Source organism: Toxotes jaculatrix, chromosome 3, assembly GCF_017976425.1.
Source record: "Toxotes jaculatrix isolate fToxJac2 chromosome 3, fToxJac2.pri, whole genome shotgun sequence".
Taxonomy (NCBI): domain Eukaryota; kingdom Metazoa; phylum Chordata; class Actinopteri; family Toxotidae; genus Toxotes; species Toxotes jaculatrix.
Window position 1 is genome coordinate 30,321,403 of NC_054396.1, and position 24,246 is coordinate 30,345,648.

The 24,246-nt window shown below is 49.6% G+C and overlaps 1 protein-coding gene across 2 annotated transcripts in view; it reads left to right on the forward strand.

Annotated features, from left to right (window-relative positions):
• The first annotated feature begins 5,500 nt into the window (after positions 1–5,500).
• The window catches only part of LOC121179727 (metabotropic glutamate receptor 7), a 143,105-nt gene continuing 124,359 nt past the window's right edge, over positions 5,501–24,246 (forward strand). Inside the window, exon 1 of one of the 2 annotated variants that reach the window (XM_041034719.1) lies at positions 5,501–6,013. In XM_041034719.1, coding sequence (XP_040890653.1) covers positions 5,501–6,013 — 513 coding nt within the window. The remainder of the gene's footprint in view (positions 6,014–24,246) is intronic. The other variant, XM_041034720.1, reaches the window with a different exon arrangement.

Here is a 24,246-nt window from a genome sequence, read left to right on the forward strand (position 1 = left end):
ACGTCCGCTCCCATCTGTCGCAGCTCACAGCTGAAAGCACAGACAGACACGCGGGAGCTGATGTAGTTACAGTCGGATTTACCTCTGGATCCATGTCAGCCTTAAACATGGAGCTCATATACAGTGTCACATGTTCAGAGCTGGGGGCTCGGCTCCGGCACAGCCCCACAGCCGCTCCTCCTGCGGTCTGATTACAGCCCAGGTCGGCCCGGAGAGCCGCTGCGTCTACCCCGAGACGTGTGTCGGTGATTAATTATAGTTATTTTTCATATTACACTCAAATGTCAGCCAACTGATCAAGTAACAGCTCTCTGAGCACATTCCACATTCCTCTTTATTCAGACTTGAGTTATGCATTGCATTAGTGTACTCAGCGAGAAGCCACCGGCTCCCGGAGCCTCTGTGACCTTTCACTGATAAAAAACTGGCAGTAAGTTGTGATTTAATGCCGGAGTACGGCACGCTGGATGGTACCTCGCTGTTAGCTGCCGTTTAATGTAATTACCTGTAGTTTGTGTGGGTGGCACGGCCATGAAGGATGACTCCAACAGGGAATTAAAGACCAGGCACTGAGGAATGATAAGACACAGAGAAATTATATAGAGACATTATCCTGTCATTTATTATGTTCAGCCTCGGGCGTTAAAGGTGGTGTACAAACAGGAAAACACTGAAGGCCCAGAGAATCGTCTCCTCACTGACAGTGAAATATGAAGAGCAATGAGACAGCGACAAGGATGCTAACAGCTCTCTGAGGCTTGTTAGCACTCGTTAGCATCACCAGAGTCAGCAGGGTTCATCTTCAGGGCACCATGAACGTCCACTGAGTGGACTGAGACGTGAACTCTGACCTGCTGATGGCGCCAGAGGAAATGCCTTTGGTTCAGTCGGGTTTCTCTGCCCCCTCGGCTCGCTTTGAAAAGATAAAGTATAAAGGTTATGAAATCACATGATGTGTTCTCTGCACTTTGATTGAAGGTCGATTAGGACGGACGTCAGAGTTGAGTGATATCTGGGATTTGTAGGTGTTTATCCATACTTTAAAATCTAACGGGTGCTGATGAAAGGATGCTAAAATGGGTTCAACATGTTCTGTGCCCTGTGTTGTAGCTAAAAGTCGAGCTGCAGAGTTTTGAATCGTTTGGAGAGAAGCGTGACAACAAGGGTTTGCAGTATTCAGGTGGTGATGTAAGGATCTGAAATGTTAGGAAAGAGCATTCTGGGTTTGAGTCGGATGATGAAGGAAGGTTGAACTTTATATTTGACCTTCAAAACTTAGATGAGGGTCAGAAGTTACTCCTTGAACTTTTCCTTTTTCCTGATTTACAGAGCTTCAGAAGCAGAGCCTCGTGCAGCTGCATCCAGCTCCTCCACCTGGACAGAAGAGGCAGAAGGTCCCGTGGTGCAGTGAGCGTCCAGGTAGGCGAACCCTCACACACTCTGACAGGATGTGTGAAAAGCTTGTGACCTGTCATTTCTCTAACTGCTCCTGTAATTACCACAGCGGGGCAGCAGCCACCAGCTCCCCTCTCTGTGTCACTGGGAGGATCTGGCAGCAGTGATGGTTGGACTGAGGGGTTCATTATATTCCCTCTGATAGCTGAGTGCAACGTCTGAGTGAAATTCAATACAACAGTTCAGTTACCAAGCAAAGTGTTAACACGTTTGCACTAAAAGCATCTTCCTGTGGAACCAAACCAGAGATTCAGGCTGAGTAAACATATCATTTATCAAACGTGAGTCCTCAACTAGCTCTCAGTCCACGAGTCACAACATAAATGGAAGAATGGCCTTGGTCTCGTCATGGTCTTGTTTCTGTGATGTTGTTAATCTGAAAAGTCCCATTTCTAGTTAGGAGGTGCAGGACTCTGAGTGCAGGGCTGGTGTGCTGCTGGTGGGAGTGAAGGTCTGAGTCAGGACCTGGTTCCAGAGTGTTTCCTGTTTAATGTCCACAGTCTAACTGGGACCCTGCAGGATAATGTAAGAGCCGTATCCTCGGCCACGGTTGCTATGGAGACAGTGCTTGTTCAATTTGTCAACAAAACATGTTGCCATGGTTACTGAATTCATCTGAACTTTACCCAGAATCCAACAGTAAGTTGCCTTAAGCTGCAGATTGTAAGATCAGTTTTCTCAGCTCTGTGATTGGCTGACTGTTAGTGAAATGCACCATGGGAGCTGTAGTCGACTTCTCTCCCTCAGGTTTTTTGTCTGCAGGCGTCTCTGACTCTGTGCCTCTGACTTATTACCATAGAAGCAGATCTTCTCTCACACAGTCAGTCTGACTTTAAGCTCCTGAGCCACGTGCATCAGAACAAGCTCTGAACAGAACCAGGACCTGAGTCCTGATGCTGGAGTCACTGCAGGTGGAGTCACTGCAGGTGGATGCTGAGCTGTCACTCACACATGTCACTGACGTGCTCAGGGTCGACGTGTCACCTGACACACGTGTAAATTCACAACTTTTCCTCGTTATGTTCATAGAAAACAAAAAGCTGTTGCACTTGTGTTTCCTTCAGATTGTATGTGCTGTGTATGTTAGTGGTGTGTAAATGTAGTTTTCAGGGGATGCTGGGATATGAAGAACACGCCTTTATTGTCCACTGTGTGTTTCTACCTGCAGCGTTCATCCACTAAACCCAGAGCTCTGCTTCTCCAGGCTGCATGTAAGCCAGTGTACGGGGGGTATTCAGTCGTGTAGGCGTGTGTGTCTCTCATAGGTTGTGTCCACATACTTTTGTGTACTTTTGGTGTGGACCTGTTCAGGGAAAGCTTCATCACACATTCATATTTCAGACAGAATGTGCTCCCACCTTTGGGGCAGGGGTCTGGGGAGGGCTCCTGGTTTCTGTGGGGAAATAACTCGACCTCCCCGCGGCCACATAGGTGTGAATTTCAGCTGTCCACATACTTTTGTCCACATTGAGCACACAGACTTTAGACCCGTGAGTTTAGAATGTGTAGCTCTGAGCTGATTCACACAGCACACCCTGCACGTCTCTCAGGTTTAATGTGAGTGTGAATGAAGTGCTGTTCTCGCTCCGTGACACCGAATCTTTCATGTGACTCATTAATCATGTCGGCCATTCAGACTTTGACCGGATGTGATTTCGGCCTCGTGAGCAGAATGTGAAACAGCCCTGCCTCTGGACCACGGCTGCATTCCAATACTACATGGACACACCCCTCAGTTCTTAATGTCCCCCGTCTTTACCCACTCTGTCCTCCCCTCTGACGGTCCGGACTGCAGTGGTTACTGGAGACATCTGTCGTCTGGTAGTTTGTCCATATGTGATTGTGCTTTGAAAAGGCTTGATGAAAGATCAGTGTTACAGGACTGACTCAGGGTGACACAGGTTTGTCGGACAGCAGAGCGTGGAGGAGGTGGAGGAGGTGCAGGAGGTGGAGGAGGTGCAGGAGGTGCTGGAGGTGGAGGAGGTGCAGGAGGTGCTGGAGGTGCAGGAGGTGCAGGAGGTGCTGGAGGTGGAGGAGGTGCAGGAGGTGCTGGAGGTGGAGGAGGTGCAGGAGGGGCCCTTTACAGGTTGGTTTGGAGCCACTGACTGGGCAGGAGGGCTTAATTAGTCTGGGTTACCTGAAAAATAAATAAATAAATAAATGATAAAGGGCAGGTACACAGAAACACAACACACAGGACCTAACAGCTGGAGATCACGTGATCAACACTCAGACGGCAGGTCAGGCGTCAGGTCAGAGGTCAGCTCAGGTTCAGGACCCTTCCCTCTGATTGGACCTGAGCTGCTCATTAAGTGAAGGATGCAGAAACACGTTTCCTTTATTTGACAGAAAGTGATTGACAGTCAGAGTCACAGTGTGTTACAGGGCGCCCGTACTGCAGACAGCTTCCTGTGTCCGTACCTTCACATGCTCCTGTCCTGTGTTAGATTACAGCCTCCGTGATTCACGTCCTCTGTCCGTCTGTGTCTGATGCTGAGCAGCAGCAGTAACACAGTGAATCCTCTGGACACGACGCAGACACACACACATCAGCCTCAGCATTAACAGCATCCCCCTCTGACAGCAGCTCTGTACAGGTGTGTTCACCTGCTGAACATCACTGTAACACCTGCAGCTGCTCTCTGCCGTCATGTGACTGAACGTGAAACCACCCCAGCGGTAGGCCTCACTGTTTGGACTCACACACCTGCACTGAGTGAGGACCCGCCCCCCCAGCGGTGGAGCTGACCGCTGCACAGTGAGCGCTGTTGTTGTGGGATGTCAGTGACACAACCACAAACGTCCTCCTCCGGTTTGGCGCCCCTCCAGCTGGTGGCGCCTTTTCCTAAAACCAGCCAACAGTCAGCAGTTTCAAATCAGCTTTAAAACCCGGGAAATCCGAAAGTATGAGCCGCTAAAGAGGACCCGGTCCCCCCCGGTCCCCACGGTCCCACTCGGTCCCCCCCGGTCCCCGGTCCCCGGCCGGTCTCCTGGACGCAGTCCCTCAGTGCAGGAGTTGTGGATCATTGTAAAATGATGTTTCCTTAGTGTGTGTGTGTGTGTGTGTGTGTGTGTGTGTGTGTGTGTGTGTGTGTGTGTGTGTGTGTGTTTTGGCTTTTCTGGACTCATAATTACACGAACGAGCGTGGGTGGATTGCGCGCGTGTGATTGCGTGTGTCTGTGCGCGCGTGTCTGGGGGAGGGCAGGTGGATTCGGGGGGGTCGCTCCTGCAGCTCTGTGAGCAGACAGCAGATTCCAGTCTTGCTCCTGGTGCTGGTACAGTCTCACGCAGACCCGCACGCAGCCTCTGATCGCAGACAGGTGACTGTGGACCCGGACCGGGGGGGGGAGCTGCTCAGACACGGATCGGCTCTCAGCAGCAGTGCGTGCTGTGCCGCCTCAGCGCCCGCTCCTTCTGGTCTTCACCTCGTGTTTTCAGGCTTGTGGGAGCCGTTACACCGTGCCCGGTGTTTATCCGCAGGTGAGACCGGATTCCTGTTTTGAAGTATGACATCAGTACCGAACGTGGGCTGGGTTCTTCACGGCTCCAGACACGGAATACTGGGATAGCTTACAGGAGTTAACGGAGTGCTTCTTCCCTGCACGGACACCGACTGGCGCCGCGTTTCTTTGTCTCTTTTCCTCTAAAATCCTGGAATGGGTTCTCAAGCAACAAGCGACCGCGGCGGCGCTGAGCACCACCACCACCACCACCAGCAGCAGCAGCAGCAGCAGCTCTGCGCACACTTCGGAGGGTAACGCGCTGGTGAATCGGTCGCTGAGGCTGGTTTGTATGTCGGCGTGTGTAGAAAGGCTGTACCTGCGGATTTACAGGGCTGCACAGACCTGACACCCGCCTCTCTTATCGAATGCACGGGCGCTTTTCTCTGCTGGATCGAGGACAGGAATGAACTCGGCTGCTGGATTTGTAAAACTATCCTGAGAAGTGCCTGGCACCTTGCAGCGGTTCTCCGTTTTTCCGCTCGGAGTCTGTGGCGGAGCTGCGTTCATTCAGCTGTTCCCGGGGAGAAAAACCGATCGGACCATGGGCAGGCACTCTGACAGCCTCCCCCAGCTAAAACCCCCTTTTACGTTCCGGGTGTTGTGGATGGTTCAAGCCTTCCTGGACCTGGCCGGCTCCCAGGAGATTTACGCGCCGCACTCGATCCGGGTGGAGGGCGACGTGACGCTGGGGGGGCTCTTCCCGGTCCACGCCAGGGGGGTCCCGGGGATGCCGTGCGGGGACATCAAGAAGGAAAACGGCATCCACCGGCTGGAGGCGATGATGTACGCCCTGGATCAGATTAACGGCGACGACGAGCTGTTGCCCAACGTCACCCTGGGCGCCCGGATCCTGGACACCTGCTCCCGGGACACCTACGCCCTGGAGCAGTCGCTGACTTTCGTCCAGGCGCTCATCCAGAAGGACACGTCGGACGTGAGGTGCACCAACGGGGAGCCGCCGGTGTTCGTGAAGCCCGAGAAAGTTGTGGGTGTCATAGGAGCGTCGGCCAGCTCGGTGTCCATCATGGTGGCCAACATCCTGCGCCTGTTTCAGGTAGGAGCCCGGAGCGGTGGCGTGTTAGTCTGAGTCCTCTCCTTCTTCTTCGGTTGTTCAGGGCGCACTGTGCTCTCATGACTTATTCACCAGAACCCCTCATTACATCAACCACATGCTTCACATGTCTTTATATAACTCCGTGTTTCACACGCACAGTGGAGCCAGTTTCAGTCGGTTCCCTCTCACACACACTACTACACTTACACCACCACCTCCACCTCCACAGCCCAGTCCACCACGGATTCCTCCACAGCAGAGCCCCCTCCCTCTGACTCTGCCTGCAGTGGGAAACCCTGTCAGAGCCGTGTGTGCTGTGAGCGTGAGGCTGGGTCAGGTCGGCACCGCAGGCCCGGTCGCTGTGTTTGTGTGTGTGTTCCTGTTCTGCTGTCCTCCTGAGGACAGGATTTACCTGTGTGCACACCTTGATATTTGTAAGGTGAAGGAGTTAGTTATTTACTTGTCATCAAAAATCAGCAGGTGGAATCGTTTCCTCTCACACTGGTTTAAAGTCTGGTCTGAAATAACTGCTCCTGTGTTTGAGCTGCAGGCGGCAGCAGGTAAATGTTTCCTGTCAGAGGTGGTGCTGTGGTGTGTGTTGTTGTGTTGTGGTGTGTTGTGTGTGCTGTTGTGTGCTGTGGTGTGTGCTGTGGTGTGTTGTGTTGTGTTGTGTTGTGTGTTGTGTTGTGTTGTGTTGTGTGTGCCGTTGTGTTGTGTTGTGTTGTGTGTGTTGTGTTGTGCTGTGTTGTGTTGTGTTGTGTTGTGTTGTGTTGTGTGTGTTGTGTTGTGTGTGTTGTGTTGTGCTGTGTTGTGTTGTGTTGTGTTGTGCTGTGTTGTGTTGTGTTGTGTTGTGTGCTGTGTTGTGTGTGCTGTGTTGTGTTGTGTTGTGTTGTGTTGTGTGTGCCGTTGTGTTGTGTGTTGTGTTGTGTTGTGTTGTGTTGTGTTGTGTGTGTTGTGTTGTGTTGTGTTGTGTTGTGTTGTGTGTTGTGTTGTGTTGTGCTGTGTTGTGTTGTGTTGTGTGTGCTGCAGTATGGGATCAGATCACCAGGACCAGAGTGTCCTCGGTTATTAAACAGGCTGCTGCCGTTGCTGGTTTGACTCCTGATGTATTGGAACCTGGAGCAGAGTTCACGCTTTGGTTTGAAGTTAAATGTTTGATGTGTTTAGTGATGACAGACTGTGTGGAGTGACGTTAGCGTTGCTCCTCCTGATGATTAATGAGCAGAGTGGAGGGTGTAGTGCCCCCCCCCCCCCCCCCCCCCCCTCCCCCCAGCCTGCGGTGGCCTTCAGGTAACATAAAAACACAAGGACAGCTGCAGAGTGTGGTTTGTCTGTTCTGGGCTACTGTAGAAACATGCACACAGATGTGAGGGGCTCATTTCAAACACTGACTGATTATACACTGATGAGAACATGTTGCTGCTGATGAGTCCTCTGAATCTTTCACACTGGTCCTTGGCTCTGTCCTCGTCCTGTGATGCATCACTTTACGTCCGTTTTTATTCATTAACTGACGTCTTGTACTAATATCGTTTTTTAATATATATATATTGTTTCAGTGTTGTTAAGTAAAGTGACGTATAAATGGAGCGAGGCAGGGACATTTCTTAGGGACATTACTCAGGGACATTACTCAGGGACATTACTCAGGGACATTTCTCAGGGACATTACTGTGGTCTGGAGAGCGAGTGAATTTCAGTTGAGATCAGATTGAAGCTGAAGTGAAATGGAGAGAGACTAAAGAAGCACAGCACAAATATTTGGCTCAGAGTGTGTGTGTGTGTGTGTGTGTGAGTGTGTGTGAGTGTGTGTGTGTGTGTGTGTGTGTGTGTGTGTGTGTGTGTGTGTGTGTGTGTGTGTGAGAGACATGAAGAGAAACACACAGTGAGTGAGAGACCTGCAGTGACGACGTGGACAGAGAGAGAGAGAGGACAGACCCTCTGCTCTGTCCGGGTGTGGGACTCGACTGTCTCCTTCCTCTCTGCTTTTGCTGCTTCTTGTTGGACAAATCTGTGTCTCACATGTCTCACACTTTGACGTCAGACAGTCCCGCCTGTCTGCGTCTTCACAGCTGCTCAGTTCAGTGCTGATGTTAAAGGTCTGCAGTGAAATAAAAGAGTCGCTCGTTTAGGTTGGTTCTTTACATAGACAGTCGTCCTACACTATCAAATGATCCTGGTCCATCTGTCCCCCCCCCCGTGATGTGGACAGTATCAAACCTATTGTAAATCAAATTTGTTTGGTTCTCACTGAGAAGCTGTTTATCTTACTCAGGTGTTGTTGTTGATGGTTACACAATAACCCGAGCTCCGTGATCTTTAGCCTCATTGTTGCTGAGGGTTTGATGTAAGTCTTTGAACTCCTGAGTGAAGCCTGGTGCCCTGTTTGTCTCACAGAGGACGTTGGTCATACCGTCCATTTTTACTTGGTTTAAATAGGCCTTTAAAACTCCGACACTCACCTCAGTCATTTTATTAAGTGATTTATTTCTGATCTTAGTAACTTTGGTAAGCTTTTCAGAGCTTTGGCTTTCAGCTGATTTTGAAAAGAATTTAAGATTCGAGAACCTTGAGAACTTGACGGCGGCCGAGCTGTGGATGTTTTTAATGGCAGGCAGTGAAAAGCTCTGTCGCACTGGAGGCTGAAAACGGAGCTCACTCCAGGAAGAGGCTGACCTGTTCTGTCCATACTGTGCTGGGGAAACCGTGACCTCCAGTCACAGGAACAGAAACCAAAATGAATCCTCATCCATCCATTACGGCCTCCTCCCAGTGCAGACTGTGGCTCTTTATACTATGTCACCGAACTCCGTCGTAACTCCTGTGGCCACTAGAGGTCACCTAGCAGTAAAAGGTAGCTATGGATCGTAATAAGCTGCGGCACAGACGACCTGCGCCATTCAGCAGGTGTCAGACTCATTTCATTGGTTCGTAAATGTTCGTAGTGAGTTCTGCAGGTTTAGCTGAAGCTAAATGGGTCAGACAGGGTCAGAGGAGGGAGGTGTGTCCATCGGTAAGCAGGTATCTGAAGCTGCTCGCTGCTTCCCTGCCATGCAACACTCCGTGGAATGAAGTGGGAGGGGTAATTATTTTCCCCTGCGATAGAAGCGTCGTCTGCTGCACAGCTGTTTTCACTTCATTACACCCCTGATGTTCCTAAATGGCCTCGCTGGCACCGGAGTCATACAACAAACACATTAAGCTTCAGTGTGTGGACGGCCGGGCCCCCGGGGGGGTCGGGGGTCACGTAGAAGCTGGTCTGCTTTAAAATGACTTTTATGATTCATTGATTGTCGGAATAATTTATGGTTAATTGTTTTTTTTGATCAGCTAATTGATTACCCAGCTGCCTGCTGTTATTCTAATTTAATTTCTGGCAGGTACATCACACCTGTGAGGAACAGTATGATGTATGTACGAGCTAATGTTAGCATAGCAAGCTGCTGAGTTAAACGGACCATGCTGAACATACGTGTGCTCACATGTGAGGAGCTGCTGCTGTTCATCACACGTGACAGATACATACATACAGAGCGGAACAGGACTGTGTTTAGATCCGAATGGAAAATCATTCACTGATCAACTGATAATGAAAACAGCTGTTAGCTGCAGCGCTAACACCAGCACACCTGTCTCTTCCTCTGTTTGTCTCTCACTGCCTGCTCTTCTCCGTCATGTTTGCCTCTGTCTCTCTCTTTGTCTTTGCCTTCCTCCCCCACCCTCCCCCCGCCCCTCACCCCGGGTGTGCTTCATTAAGCCACAGCACTGGGCGACTCAGCACAGGTGTGCGCTGAGGAGACGCAGGGTCATTAAACTCCCGCTGTCACTGCTCATAATGGAGTATTCCCTGTGTGTTAGCCATAAAAACAGGATCTGGAACAGGATCTGAACAGTGGGGCTGCAGGCTCGGCCCGGCTCTTTATGAGCACCGCTGTTGTTTTTAATTGAGAGGGAGTTTGGTGGCGACTCGTCCTCCATGTGAGACACATCGTTACGGTGGCCGAGGGTTTGGGTGCTGTCAACAGATAAATCATGATAGGATGCGTGTTGTGGAGGTGGTAATGGGAGTTAATGGGCGGGATGTAAGCCACAGCTCATTAGGTACATACAGCGTATTATGACTGTGCCATATGTGACAGTATTAATGCTGATCATGGGGCGTTGGTGCTTATATTAGGGAGACACATGTAGAATGAACAATTATACCTTTAATTCTATAATTACATTAAAAGTGCAAATGAAAGTCCAGCAGTTTTCCTTCACCACTGACAGCAGAGACAGTGTCCTCCTGGATCTGAGACGATGTCTCTGTGTGTGTCAGGTGCTTCATAACACACCGTGAGAGGCACAGAGTTTAAGGCTAATTAGATTTAGTGGTTATTTACTAAAGCTACAGGTGCTAAAGAGCCACAGTTCATCTGATTTACAGCTAAATAAGATGTGAGGACAGCAGAGTTCAGAGACGCAGCCCTGAGACGCTGATCAGTCTGGACTGGACGCGTGGAACTGAATCTCTGAGGGTTTGGTTCTGTTGAAGGCGCCTGAACATGTCACCATGGAAACGGTGACATTTTTATTATTGTCTGACAAAACAACTCACCGACTGAGTGAAACATATCATCAGCAGATTAATCAATAACTGATGGTTTTTGAGCTGAACGTGTCGGTTCATCCCTGCGATGTGAGCACAGGTGCGTCCACCTGCTGGGCGTCTCTGCCTGACACGCCGCGTCGTCACCCGGAGCCGCTGAAGCTCACGTCTCCTCCTTCAGTCCCAGAGGAAACAGTAGTTTGTGTCATCAGCTGATCAGTCGGATCAGAGATGGAACGAGTCGCCAGCAGTCAGAGCAGCAGACTGTAACTCAGACGTCTCTGTGTGTAAACTGATGAATCCAGGCTGATTTAACGTCACATCACGCTGGATAAGCTCAGGCCGTGCAGAGGAACTGGCTGTTGTGTTGCTGAGTGCAGAGCTGTGGCAGAGGAACTTGATGATATGTCTTTTAAATAGTGTTTCTCTCTGTCTGTCTGTTATAGTCTCTCTCCCGCTGTGTGACTGCGGATTTTCCACCTTCTTCTCTCAGATGTTAAATTTCACACTTGGTTTTCTGCTGCTCTGGTCACTCTGATGAGAAACCAAATCATTAGTCTCATTTTCTGTTCCCTCCTCGTATAACACACGTTACATGAGAGCAGACACAGTTTTCAGCGCAGCCACGTTCCCTCCATCTTCCTGATGCAGATCCTCAGTGAGTGAGGACGGACACACAGCTGAGACACACAGCTGAGACACACAGCTGAGAAAAAGCTGGATGCTGTTTGACAGTGAAACACAGAGTTCATGCAGGTAACAGGTCACAGGTGAGCTGGACGCTGTGACGCGGTGACGTGGTGACGCGGTGACGTGGTGACGCTGTGACGCGGTGACGTGGTGACGCTGTGACGCGGTGACGTGGTGACGCTGTGACGCGGTGATGCGGTGACGTGGTGACGCGGTGACGCGGTGACGCGGTGATGCGGTGACGTGGTGACGCGGTGACGTGGTGACGCTGTGACGCGGTGACGTGGTGACGCTGTGACGCGGTGACGTGGTGACGCTGTGACGCGGTGATGCGGTGACGTGGTGACGCGGTGACGCGGTGACGCGGTGATGCGGTGACGTGGTGACGCGGTGATGCGGTGACGTGGTGACGCGGTGACGTGGTGACGCTGTGACGCGGTGATGCGGTGACGCTGTGACTCATGTTGGAGTCGCTCCCTCTGAGCTGAGCTGGTTCCAGATGCAGGTTTTACTTTGGCCACATCTGAAGATGCGGTTTTAGAAAACGATGCTGACAGGAAGGTCTGTGGTCCTGAGAGAAAAGATTCTCCATTCAAACCAGAACAAATCCTGTTAGCCGTCACGGCGGCGGCTGCAGGCAGGACCGCCACAGGCTGATCCGTGTGCAGGGGAAACACTTTCTCTTTAAAGTGCTAAATATCAGACCTGGATCACACATGGTTTACATGTCGCTGGGTGTATTAACATAAGTACTGAGAACCACAGAGTTTAGCAGGTTTAAAAACAATATCCAGTCTCAGGTGACAGGAACTCACCTGACAGGTGGCTCTATGGCTCATTTTAAATCCCCTCACAGGGATAAAGGCCATGCAGGCTCAGTTAGCGTGGGTGTGCTCTTGTAGCTGTGGGTCTCAGCGGCGGTCTCGTTGTTAATATGTGAGAATCTGGTCCTAAATTTCGGACTCTGTCTTTGGTCTCCTGAGCTCTGAACGTCTCACACACTGTCAACCTGTCTCCGATAAATGAAGTTCATACTTTGACAGACTGTGACTGAACATGCTGGGATACTGAAGGCTGAGGCTGAGCAGGGATAAGCAGCTATAAATGAACTGAATGGTGAGCAGAGGCTGTGCTGCGTTCTGTATTCCTGGTAGCACACAGACTCATAACTCTGGGACAGACTTTATTCGACCTACATTCGCTGAAGTGCCACAATGAGAGAGCTGATTCAGTAAAACTCCGCTCGTGCTGGTTGGAGATGCTCCCACTTTTCATCACTGCATCCCAGACTCCTCCAGGTGAGAGTGGAGCCAGTCTCCGATCTCAGGCCGGGCCGAAGTCCAAAGCCGCACTCTTGACTTGCTGCAGCTTCCCATGTCCTCAGCATGTCAGCGTGGCTGCTGTCATCACACAGGAAGCTGCTGTTTCCAGAGGCTGATTTCTGATCTCAGATCTCTTCTTTGTTGCCTGCTGCTGTGAGAAGTGTCTGTCAACCTGCTGTTAAAGGATGTGGAGGACTCACCTTCCAAAAAGGGACAGAGCTTCTCTCTATGAGGCAGCGGTCTTTATAAAAAGAAGCCTCTGATATAATCCCTCCACACGTCACAGTGTTTTTAATGGAGTCGCTGCAGGACTGTGGAACAAATCATACATCGTCCAGTATCACAGCTGCTCCTTTATCAGAACTGACACTGTGGCTGCTACTGCAGTCCAACAGGACAAACCAATACAGAGACTTCAAATGTCTTCAGATGTCTTCTAACGTCTTCAAACCATGAGATCCATCAGGTGGACTCAGAGACCCCTCCAGACCATGTGGAAATAAGAAACTGCAGGTTAACATGAACCTAATAAACTGATTATCCATCCATGAGTAATTAATGAAACCATTAAATTACTCATGACGTGGCGCTGGGACGTGTCACAGCAGATGCTGTAATAATGAACTGACCTGGAGGACAGACTGTCCCCTCTGGCTCCATCCTGCTTTCATACTCTGCTCAGAATCACAGTGGAACAGGTGTTAAATTCTGTGTGGTCTTAAAACGGCTCTTAAAACTTTAAAACTGATGTTGGACGCTGCGGACAGAGAGACACTTCCCTCTCTCCTCATTACGACCCACAATCCTGTGCTGCCGCCTCACAAAGCTGCAGCCCTGGCTTTCTATTAATCCAGCACCCAGGAGACGCTGCTTCCCCTCTCGGCTGCTTGTCTCCTTGTTTCGGGGCGTCTTTGTGTTGCTGCTCAGCCTGTCACAGCTGCTCGGGAAGCCTCTCTCTCCTCGCCGTCCTTGCTAAGTATAAAAGAATTGCTGTGGTAGACTTAGTCAGCCCTCTGAGACGCACACAGCCACACAGGCCCGTCTCTTACCCACAGAAAAGCTCCTGTGGGTCCGGACACTGCACAGACTCTGTCTCCTGTGTTAGTTGGTGCAGTTTTACATTAAAAAACCGTGTCTCAGCTTGTTGATTGGGATTTTACATCCGAGCAGCTTTGGCTTCACATTTATTTAACACAGGTTCTGAGAGCTTTTTCATCCTTTGGGCTTAAACTGAGTAAAGTTTCTGTCACTGCAGGACAGACTTCTCCAAACACATCACATCATCAGATTTAAACTCAGCACTTGTTCCCGTCTTTTCTTCCTCAGACACATATTATGTGACTGGCCGAGGATTTGGAGGATGAATTCCCCACAACCAAACACCATGAGCAGAGAACAGCTCGGCCTAATGTTGGTCCTCAACAGAAATGGTCCAGGGAGACAGTTGAATCCTCCTTATTGAGGCGGTGGTGGGAAAACCTGGACCCTGGACCCTGAACTCTGCTCTCACAGATCTTTATCACTGAGCCGATCTCCAGAGGATGCACACAGCTGCAGCTTCTTCATGCACATCACTGGTGTGATCCGTTTGGTGAACTGGAGCCAGGATTTAACACAGACAGGAATCCCAGGTGGTGTGTTTGCTAATGATCACGTGAACACACACACCTCTGTGTTTGTGAAGTTCAGAGAGTTTGGTGAATCTGACCTTTAACATCATGTTCGTACGAAGAGGCTCAGGACAAAAAGCTGAAAGCTCCCGCTCTGGAGGTTCACCGGGCGAGGTTCACCGGACGAGGTTCACCGGGCGAGGTTCACCGGGCGAGGTTCACCTGGCGACGTTCACCCGACGAGGTTCACCCGGCGAGGTTCACCTGGCGAGGTTCACCTGGCGAGGTTCACCGGGCGAGGTTCACCTGGCGAGGTTCACCCGACGAGGTTCACCGGGCGAGGTTCACCTGGCGAGGTTCACCGGGCGAGGTTCACCTTTCACGTGGCTCATGGAGCATTAAAATAAACGTGATAAAAAGTGATCATCAGGAATAATCATGTGACATCAGTCAGAGTAATGACGTGAGCTGCCGCCGTACTTCAGCATTAGATGGCTTCATGTGCTCCTCTATCTGTCATCTCATTAGCAGACGCTGCTGCAGGAGTAGCTGCCTTGAGTTTATTAAAACGTACTTAAAGAGTGTGATTGTAGAAAGGCGAGGCCTCTGATCTTGGTTAAATGCACTCCGTACTTCAGACACTGATCACTCAGAATGAAGCTCTTTCTTCTGCTGATATCTTAAGTGACTCGTTAGAGCAGAAAAAAACTGACGGACTGGAAACGGAAACTCAGGAAACCAGTGACGTGACTTTGCTTTGTGTTGGTGTCGGTGTTGTATTTGTTTTAATAGGTTTATAACTGCTGCAGAAACACTCAGTGCTCAGCACCCAGTGTTTCAGACACTGTGTCCAGTGTTCAGAGGAAATCTGCTGTCACAGGAAGATGTTTATTAATGAACAGAAAGAGTCGTACGCTTTCCACTCGTTCATCTGACCTGATGTTTTTATGTCCGTGTCCTTTTTTACACGTGTCAGGAGCCAAACACAGACGTGTCCAGATGCTGTACATCACGTGTGCTCCACCACAGAAAATAGAAGGTGAAGAGCTTCTACGTGTTTATTTCCGTTTTACCAGTGAAGCTGGGATTCAGCCACCGTGTTAGTGGGAGGGTGAAGCTCCTGATGAGTTTGGACAGGTGCGCTGAAGTCAGGTGTCGTCTCAGCTGACCCACGCTCACCTGCTGAGCGCAGAGGCCTCGCTCTGCTCCCCGCTCGCTGTTTGTTTTTACAGCTCGCTGCTGTGGACGTGCAGTGTAAATGCCAGCAAGCTAGCAGCTAATGTGGACACTAAAATATTATTTACTGTAGTGATTCACTCAGACGACACAGTGCAGTCAGTGTGTCTCAGCAGCTGAATGTACAGTACAAATAGTCCCACATTAAAGTGAGCAGTGAGCACAGTGGGCTCCTGCGTGTTGTTTGGCACCGTGAGAGAAATACGGCCGTGAGGCTCCTGCCAAGTCACAGCCGTAAAAAGTCACTGTGGTATTTATGGCACATTATGTTTTCAAATGATTCTCAGTCACTGATATAAAATGAGTGGAGAGGTCACCACAGCTCTGCTCCTGTGTTCACAGTCTTCCACTGTACCGGGGACCAGATGATGCTTGTTGCCATGGATACCGCTCAAAGCTACAACCGCTGCTAGTGAAGTGTCAGTTACTTACAGTTCAGTATATGTTGATGAAGTGGCGTCTCCGTGACATTCCCAGACATCAACTTTACACTGACACGGATGAACGTGCAGACACCTCTCTGTCACACACCTGTGTGTGGAGCCTCTTCAGGTTTCCTCCCGGTGTCACAGGTTCCAGGACACCTGGAGCGGGGCCGGTCAGATCTCCCTCAGACTTCTGGGTAAATAAGGTTTTTTTTTTTTTTGGAGAGGAAGATGTGGATTGATGTGTCAGAAAGTGGAGGGCGGCTCAGAGACTCTCAGCTCGACTGCACGCTCTGCACGCCTGAGCTGCTGCTGCTCTGCTGGGATCAGGGCTTGGCTGGAAAGCTCACCGTTCTGTGCGGTGTCAGCAGTGAGGCCGCCGACGGTCGGACAGCTGGCTGTGGTTCTGTGGGTCTGTGGGTGTGACGCCAGCAGCGTGGAAACAGAACAGGTTTATAATGAGCTGTGGAACAGGTCTGTGTGAACCGGAGGAAACCACCGCCCCCTCACATAACATGATCCACAGTCAATGAACAGTCGTGTCCGACCTCTTTGGGAAAAGGCATCTGTTTTTCTGAAGCACGTAAACATGACGGTGGTTTCCAACACGTATGGAGCACGGCGCTCTGCTCTTTGCTTCTATTTTAACTGGCGGCAGCTCCTCCTCCTCCTCCTCCTCCTCCTCCTCCCACTCTGTCTGCCTCTTACTTCGCCTTAGCTGTCACCGTTGTCACCACTTCCAATTACTGCATACACGCTGCAGCCTGCATGCAGATGTTACATGTTTACACTCTGCTTCACCCCCCGTGAAAAATAAAGCGAAATCATTTCAAACAGAGAGAGGGAGGTGTGAGAAGCTGCGAGCAGCAGTGTGTGTTTGGAGCCAACAGGTGGTGAGAGACCGGCGAAGCTTTGCAGGAGGCAGGCAGAGCAGCCGTGTGATTACCGTGGGTGCATGTTGATGTATCTGTGCTGGGTGTGATTTCATCTGAAGAGACAATGAAGAGTTGTCAGTGTGGAATTAACCTGTGTCAGCTCCGTGTTATTATAGTCTTTAAATCCAGGTTGATTTTGTGGAGCTCTTACAGGAGAAAGATAAATGTGCTGAGCAGTTTCCTCCTGGTGAATCTGCAGCTGATGGAACTAAACTTTACTTCTAATGTGTGAGCAGCAGAACAGTGGACTGTCGGTGTTATCTCAGCGCGCTGGATTTTATCATCAATAAATCATTATGACATTAAATAGTTCATCAAAATATTTGCTGTAGAAACGGTTGATGCTCACGTGTAAGTAAAACATTTTTATTCCACTTCCAGTTTTCAAAATCAAGCAAATCTGAATTTTATGCTAATTTATTTCCTGTGTTTTTGTAATCAGGTTTGGTTGAGCTGGATGGGAGAACTGTACACCACATGTTTTTATGGATGAACGTGTGAACCTTGAACACGGAGCCTTGAGGCAATTATCATATTTTAAGGAGAAAGTGATGTGAATTTTGAAAAACCGCAGCATTTTCTAAAAGTAAAGCGCAGGAACACAACAGATGCTCTCATGTCAACAAGCTGCAGGCCGACTGTGACCTCTGACCTCCGAGGTTCACACGAAGTCCACGTTTTAAGCGACAGATGAATATTCCACAGCCGTGCTGCTGCTCTGTGAGGCTGCGCTCATCATCATCTGAGGACCACGATCTTCATCCATCCAGAGCAGAGTCCAGGTTCATGGAGCTGCTGCTGCTGCACCGCAGTGAGCTCTGGATGAGAAGAATAAAGGGCTGAAATTATAATGACATTACTGTATAATGAGAGAACAAGACAAAAAGAACCACAGGCTTCAAACACCGATGTGCTGACTCATAAACATAATGAAATCATTAATTAGCGCACGTAGCTGCGGCTCCGTCCCAGATGATTGTTCTGCATATCTGCTGGGACTCCAACAGTGGCTGCTGTGGTGCCCTTTCATGCTTTGTTCTTTGTCTTCCATGCAGATTCAGCCACTGCAGTGGTCTCAGTGAATCACTGCTCAGAAAGCTTGTCCCCTCCTCAGCCGTCAGCAGGCACGGGAAATCTACAGCCCTCGGTCGGGCCGGGCCTCCGGTCTGTGTGGGCTGGAGATGACTCTGCAGCACTGATGAAGGCCGGGTGCAGGATGTGGCTCTGACAGCGTGACCCTGTGCCGATCAGCTGTCACAGACAGCCACCCTGTTATTGCAGGAAGAGTTTGTGGTGTTTCGCTGGGTTCATCTTAGAGGAAGTGAGCGTAGCATTAAGACGTCAGAAGCAGAGCGAGCGTGCTGGCCACGCTAACAACACGGCTGCAGGGACGGCGAACAACACGGCGGGCTGATCCACCTCTGTGGTCGTGATCCCCTCAGGATGAACTCTTACTTTTCATTTAGCGCCATCATCAGGTCAACATCACACCTCAGCTGTGCTTTGTATTAGTGCTGATCAGCTAACGTTAGCATGCTAGGATGCTACGCTAAAGTATGTTAGCATGCACACGTCCGACACTAACATGGCTGTGGACTCAGAACCCAGCGTACCTAACTTCCTGACACAAACAGGAAGTGACACAGTTCATCCAGCGACCTACAGGTGTCACAGCCGATTAAACTTCTTCTTCTTTAAGACCGATGATGTATTTTTATTAAGTAACTAATTTAATTACTGGGTTTTATTTGGTTTTTAAACCCTGAGCTGGTGTATATCCTGAGGTCACAGCGCTCGCTGTCTCTCTTTAAGCTTATTAATGTGAGCACACAGTTATAAATACACAGTTATAAATACACAGTTGTTATTAATTGCTGTTGTGTTGTGATGGTGGCGTCTGAACAGTGACACAGATCAGAGACAGTGTTCACACAGACTGAGACGCGATCGTCCTGAGTTTCGTCTGTGGAGAGCGTGATCACAGTGATCGGTGTGGATCTGACTCGCTGTCCGTCTCCGTCTCGTTTGCTCTGAGGACGATAAAATGTCCTGGGGGCTGCGGGATCTCGTCCATGTTAAAGAACTGAATGATTAGCTCAGTGGCTCTGTCATTCAAACTGGATTTCTGTGCTGTGTTTGTGTCTTTCCCTGCTCACACTCACTCACACTGAATCAGATTTTCTCTCCCACACAAACACACATCACCAGCTTTCGTCTGCTCTCTCCGTCTCTCCGCTCTTTTTTCAGACACTTCACATAACCTCACTCCGTCTCGTCTCTCTTCCTCCGCTCATTAATGTCATAAACTGGGGCACTGGGACCGCTTGTCAGCCTGTCATCGCCTTTGTCTTCCTCGTTGGTGCCGTCACATGGATCCCCCCGCAGAGGGAAGCTGCCAGAAATTGTTAGGGCCTTCTGATCGCTCGGCTCAATTCTCCAAGTATTAGCTGATGATGCATAATGACAGTAATGAATGAGGCATCTCTCTCCTCACTCTCTGTCTTAAACATATGCGCGTGCACACACACACAGACACACACACACACACACACACTTTCCTGCTCAGACTGCGATCAATAGCAGTGCGTTGTCCCTGCAGACTCACTCCACTCTCACTCTGACACTCATCAAGCTCAGGTCCAAACCACTCATTTGTTTCAGCAGTGATTCAGAAAGGCACGGGGCTGAGTGAATGCCACGTGTCACGGCAGCGTGACAGCACACTTCACACAGGATTATTACTCACAGCTCCTTTCCTCTGTTTGTCAAAAGGTCATTTGTTCCAGAGGTCCACCTCATAATTGAGACTTCCTGTCTACAGACAGACTGAAGTGTCTAATTCTGTCTTTATTGACCCACCAGTCGAATGTGGCTCAGACTTTATCCAAACACAGAAAACCTGCCAAACAAAACATGAACTAACGTGTTTGTGGACATGAACAGGTGGTGGAGCTGCTTCTGTGTCGCTGCCGTTAAACCACTGCAGAAGAAGAAGATTCAAAGAGCTGCAGTCGAAGCTTAGTTCACTGTCTGTAATAACAGCGGGACAGTCGAGCGTCCGTGCTCAGTTCACTGAAATGGACAGAACCAAAGGACAGTTACGTTCGTCCCCACGCTGCCACACTGGAGGCTTGTCACTGGAGCGGTGGTTTCTCTGTGCTCACACAGGAAACGCTGTTAGACAACAACACAGGAGCCGGTGGAACAGGAGTTAGACAGGAAGTGGCGTCCAGCTGTGTCGGGCGTGAGTTCACATGGTTTTTATAAAGCAAAAGAGCAGAGGAGCGTTTGATGGGTGGGGATTTAGTGTGAAGAGAAATGACTGAACGGTGCTCTGAGTGGATCCCTGCGGTGCAGCTAACGTGGTGGAGAACCACATTAAAGGATAAAACCAGTGTTATCCCTTTAAACTGTACTCTTTTCTTCACATTCGATAGTTTAGATGCTGAGCGTTGCGAGCAGCTGCCGTCTCCTCACAGCGACCCTGGGGTGAGTGAGGAGCACCAGCCGCCTTCCTCCGCCTCTCGGTCGGATGATTACAGTTTCTGTGTTCAGGAGTTTTTCCGTCCTGTCTCAGTCTTTGAGCATCGACCTGTTTCTCTCTGTCTCATTTTACTTGATATGAATCAGATGCCTGAAGCTGCAGATCCTGAGTCTGAGCAAACAGCAGGTAAATGCAGCTGCGTCTCGTCTGCCGACTTTGCTGTTTACTTCTTATCTTCCCTCCTTTGTACTCTAAAGGTCAGCGTCTATCTGTTTCCCTGCTCACGTTAATAATTAGATTAATTATGTCTGAACCCATAAACTTTCTCTGATCACTTTCAGATAATAAACAGGGGCCAGCTTTGCCTGCAGTCTGGGGGTGAAATCAGCAGCCGGAGCTTTCCGGAGAGACGTGTGCAGCTTTTGTTTTTACCCACAACGTCCAAATGTGCAGGATTATCTTCTGGCAAAGTGTAGACTGAACAACAGAACAAGCTACTGCAGGTTATTGGCTGCATAAAAATGTGGCTCAAGCTTTGCAGCGAGCGCACAGGCAGAGGCCCGTGAGTGCAGGCGCTAAGCTAGCAGACTTGGCCCAAATTGAATTAACCTGGAGGAAAATGGTTTGATTATAAACTCATTATATCAGAATTTAATGAAGTAAGTGTAATCAATTTGTTTGACATTGATTTTCTTTGCACTGGAGCACCGGCACAGCGAGGCCCACCTGAGCTCTGAACCCCCGACGTGTTGACTGACAAACAATAGTGCGACTCTTTAATCAACGGGCCAGAACGGCGGCGGCGTCTGCTGAACGAACGGAGGAGAACAATGGCTCGCTAATTAGACACTGAAGAGTCAGAACATGTTCTAAATTTCCTGCCATGTTAATGCAAATTCATTTTCTGCTGTTTAACACCAGTGATGTGATGCTAGTGTGTGTGTGTGTGTGTGTGTGTGTGTGTGTGTGTGTGTGTGAGTTTCCACGTGCACACACAAACACACAAAGGCATTTAGTGAAATGAGGAGGGAAGCAGGAGGCGACAGGAAGTGACAGCATGAACAGGAGATGGGGGGGTGTGGTGGGGGGGGCTATAGGGTTTTCTGTCTGAGCAGGTGAGAGCACCTGAGGTTACAGGTGGAAATAAAATGGAGGCAGTGACGTGATGAATGGGTCGGTGAGCGGACGTGTTCTGAGGCTCCGGTTTCCTCCGCACAGCTGAGTCACGCTTCAGGCTGAGTGGAAACCTGCTGCAGCGTAGGTTAGCTTGACGGGCGGCTCCACCTCCCGCCTCCCACCTCCGCAGGTTCGTTTCCTGTTTCCTAAATAATTAAAGCTTCAACATCTTCTGTCATCTCCCATAAACGCTGTTAAATATTCACCACCCCCATTTTTCATTCACACCCACTTGGATTTGAACGTACTGAGGTGAGACAGTGGAGAGAGTCTGTTTTCTGATTGTCCTGTGTAGTTAGTGCTGTGTGTCCTTTGTGATGACAGGAGTCTGGGAAGCTGGACAGATCTTTGCTGAAGGGAGCAGTCGTTTCTTTTTGTGTTGGACTGAAGTGAATCGTCCTGTTTCAGGAACGTGAGTCTTTTTTTCTGAAGGTTGAAATTTAAAGTCTGTCCTGTCAGCGCGCCGCTCTCAGCCTCAGCCGGCCCAGGAAAGACCTGCACAGGTCAGTTCTTCAGTGTTGGCACTCTGAGCAGGTGCGACATTTTCGAGGAGAGGACGTCTCATTTTGGAACCAAAGGTTATTTGGGTGGAGTGAGACAGACTCGCTGCTGCGCCCAGTGAGTTCATCAGCTCTGAGTGAACTCAGATCACAGAGGAAAGCCGACTCACTGAGGAGTCACCTCTTTAATCCACTCAGCAGCTCTGACGTCCGTTTGCAGCCGCGTGTCCGGTCCAACCATGAAACCTGAGAGAAGACAAACCTTCAAACCGTCTCTGGTTTTCTTCCTTAATGTCAGGTGTGTTGTCATGGAAACATCTTTCACTTGAAGTCAGATGAGACGGTAACACACCTGTGAAGTGAGTCAGCCGCAGTGAAGTTGAGACACTGATGGACTGGGTCACTTCCTGTCACGACACAGGAGGAAACAGAGGCTGACGTATGAACAGTGAGCAGCAGTACGTGGGCCCGATCTCACCGTGAACCTCAGGAAGAAGAATGATGTTCCTGCATTAGGTCCAGTGTGTGTGTGTTTGTGTGTAAGGCTGAATTACAGCCCCGGGACCCCGGGACCCCAGACCTCCACCGGCCCCACAGGGGTTGGGGGTTGATCCGGAGCCTCCAGGGATGATCTGACATTTCCTTAGTTTCACACATGAAAAGTGGAAGGCGTTTTCCTCAGACGGTCCCTGCTGGCGTTTGGACTTTTAGCCTCAGTGAAACGGCAGTTTGTTGTCATGGAGAGGGAATTATGGGATGGCGAGCACATCGCTCTGAGGGCTGGACGTTTGTGTTACACACATCTGAACAAACACGACGAGCACCATCATGGACGTCCAGGTAACAATCAGCTGTACCTGTATAATGTCTGAACACTGTGAACCTGACGTCTCTGCTCTGTCTCTTTATCTGCAGCTCTCAGCAGTCAGGACGTGTCATATCCTGTTACTTTCAGAATAAGTTGTGTTAGTCACAGTGTCAGTGTGGAAGGAATCTAAGCTTCACGTCCATGAGACATTCTGACATTTAACCAAGACAGTATGTATGTGACGATTCTCTGTCTTACTCCTGTTCGAGGGATAATTATGCTCTAAGCTTTGGAACTACAGTTCCCATAATGTCTTGGGGGATGTAAACAGGAAGTGTATCTCCCTGAGTTACTCTGACTGGATCACTGTGATACTGAAGGAGACTTAAAAACAGCAGGATTCTGAATGAAGTTCTGTATTTATGTTCAGTGTATTTTCATCCATTTTTGTTAAAGTAGGTTTATGGATGTTTACTCATGTTTACATCAGAGACGATGAGACACAGTTGGACAGTGAAAGTCACTGAATGTAAAACTCTGTGTCTCTTTTTTCACAGTCACTGGGTTTAACGTTCACCACCAACGTCGTGATCTGATTCAGATAATCACACGTAGTCACAAGAAGTTTGGTTTGACGTCGGTTTGATGACGTTTTGTTGACACTGATGAAAAGTGGATCAGGCCTAACGGCGCTCTGTCCAGTGTCCACAGTGTTTTCATATGAAATATTAATGTTGTCCACAGCGTGCCTGTTGCATGTGAATTGCGGCACGCTCTTTGTGAACGCTGCTCTGTTTACATTCCTGCTGCTGTGCGAATTTCCCTTCAGGGACAATTAAGTTTGAACTTGAACTTATCTTGTTATCTTGTGCTTTCATTAAGTCTGTTGGCTTATCACCAGGTGGCCTCGTTAAAGAGCTCGTCGTAACGCTGTGCTGTGAGAATCAACACGAGGTCTGAGTCTCTCAGATTCAACCACCACCGAGCGAGCGAGCGGGGCGAGCGGAGGCAGCGTGGGTCTGCATGCGTGAACACTCATCCTGTTTGTGAAGGTTGTTGTCCCGTGTGTGTGTTCGTGTGTGTGTGTGTGTTCGTGTGCGTGCGCGTGTGTGCGTGCGTGTGTTAATACCTGCTTCAGTGAGTCACTGCTTCATGTTTAGGGGTGAGTCGACGTTAAGTTAGAGTGTGATTCATCCTCTCACCAGTCATTTCTGTGAACCAGAGTGAACCATTCATTCGTTCCTTCATTCATTCATTCATTCAGTCTCTGTCCATATCCTCAGACAGATCAGCTCCCCTCTCCGTCCTGCTGTCAGGACAGACATGACAGTTAAATCCAGCTGTGAGGATCATGGGAAACGGAGTTTGTTAAAGAATAAACAGCTGTATTAGATTAGCTTCACCTGTCACTGAGCTGCTCATCACTGTTGGACAGATACTGTGGAAAATAAAGTTC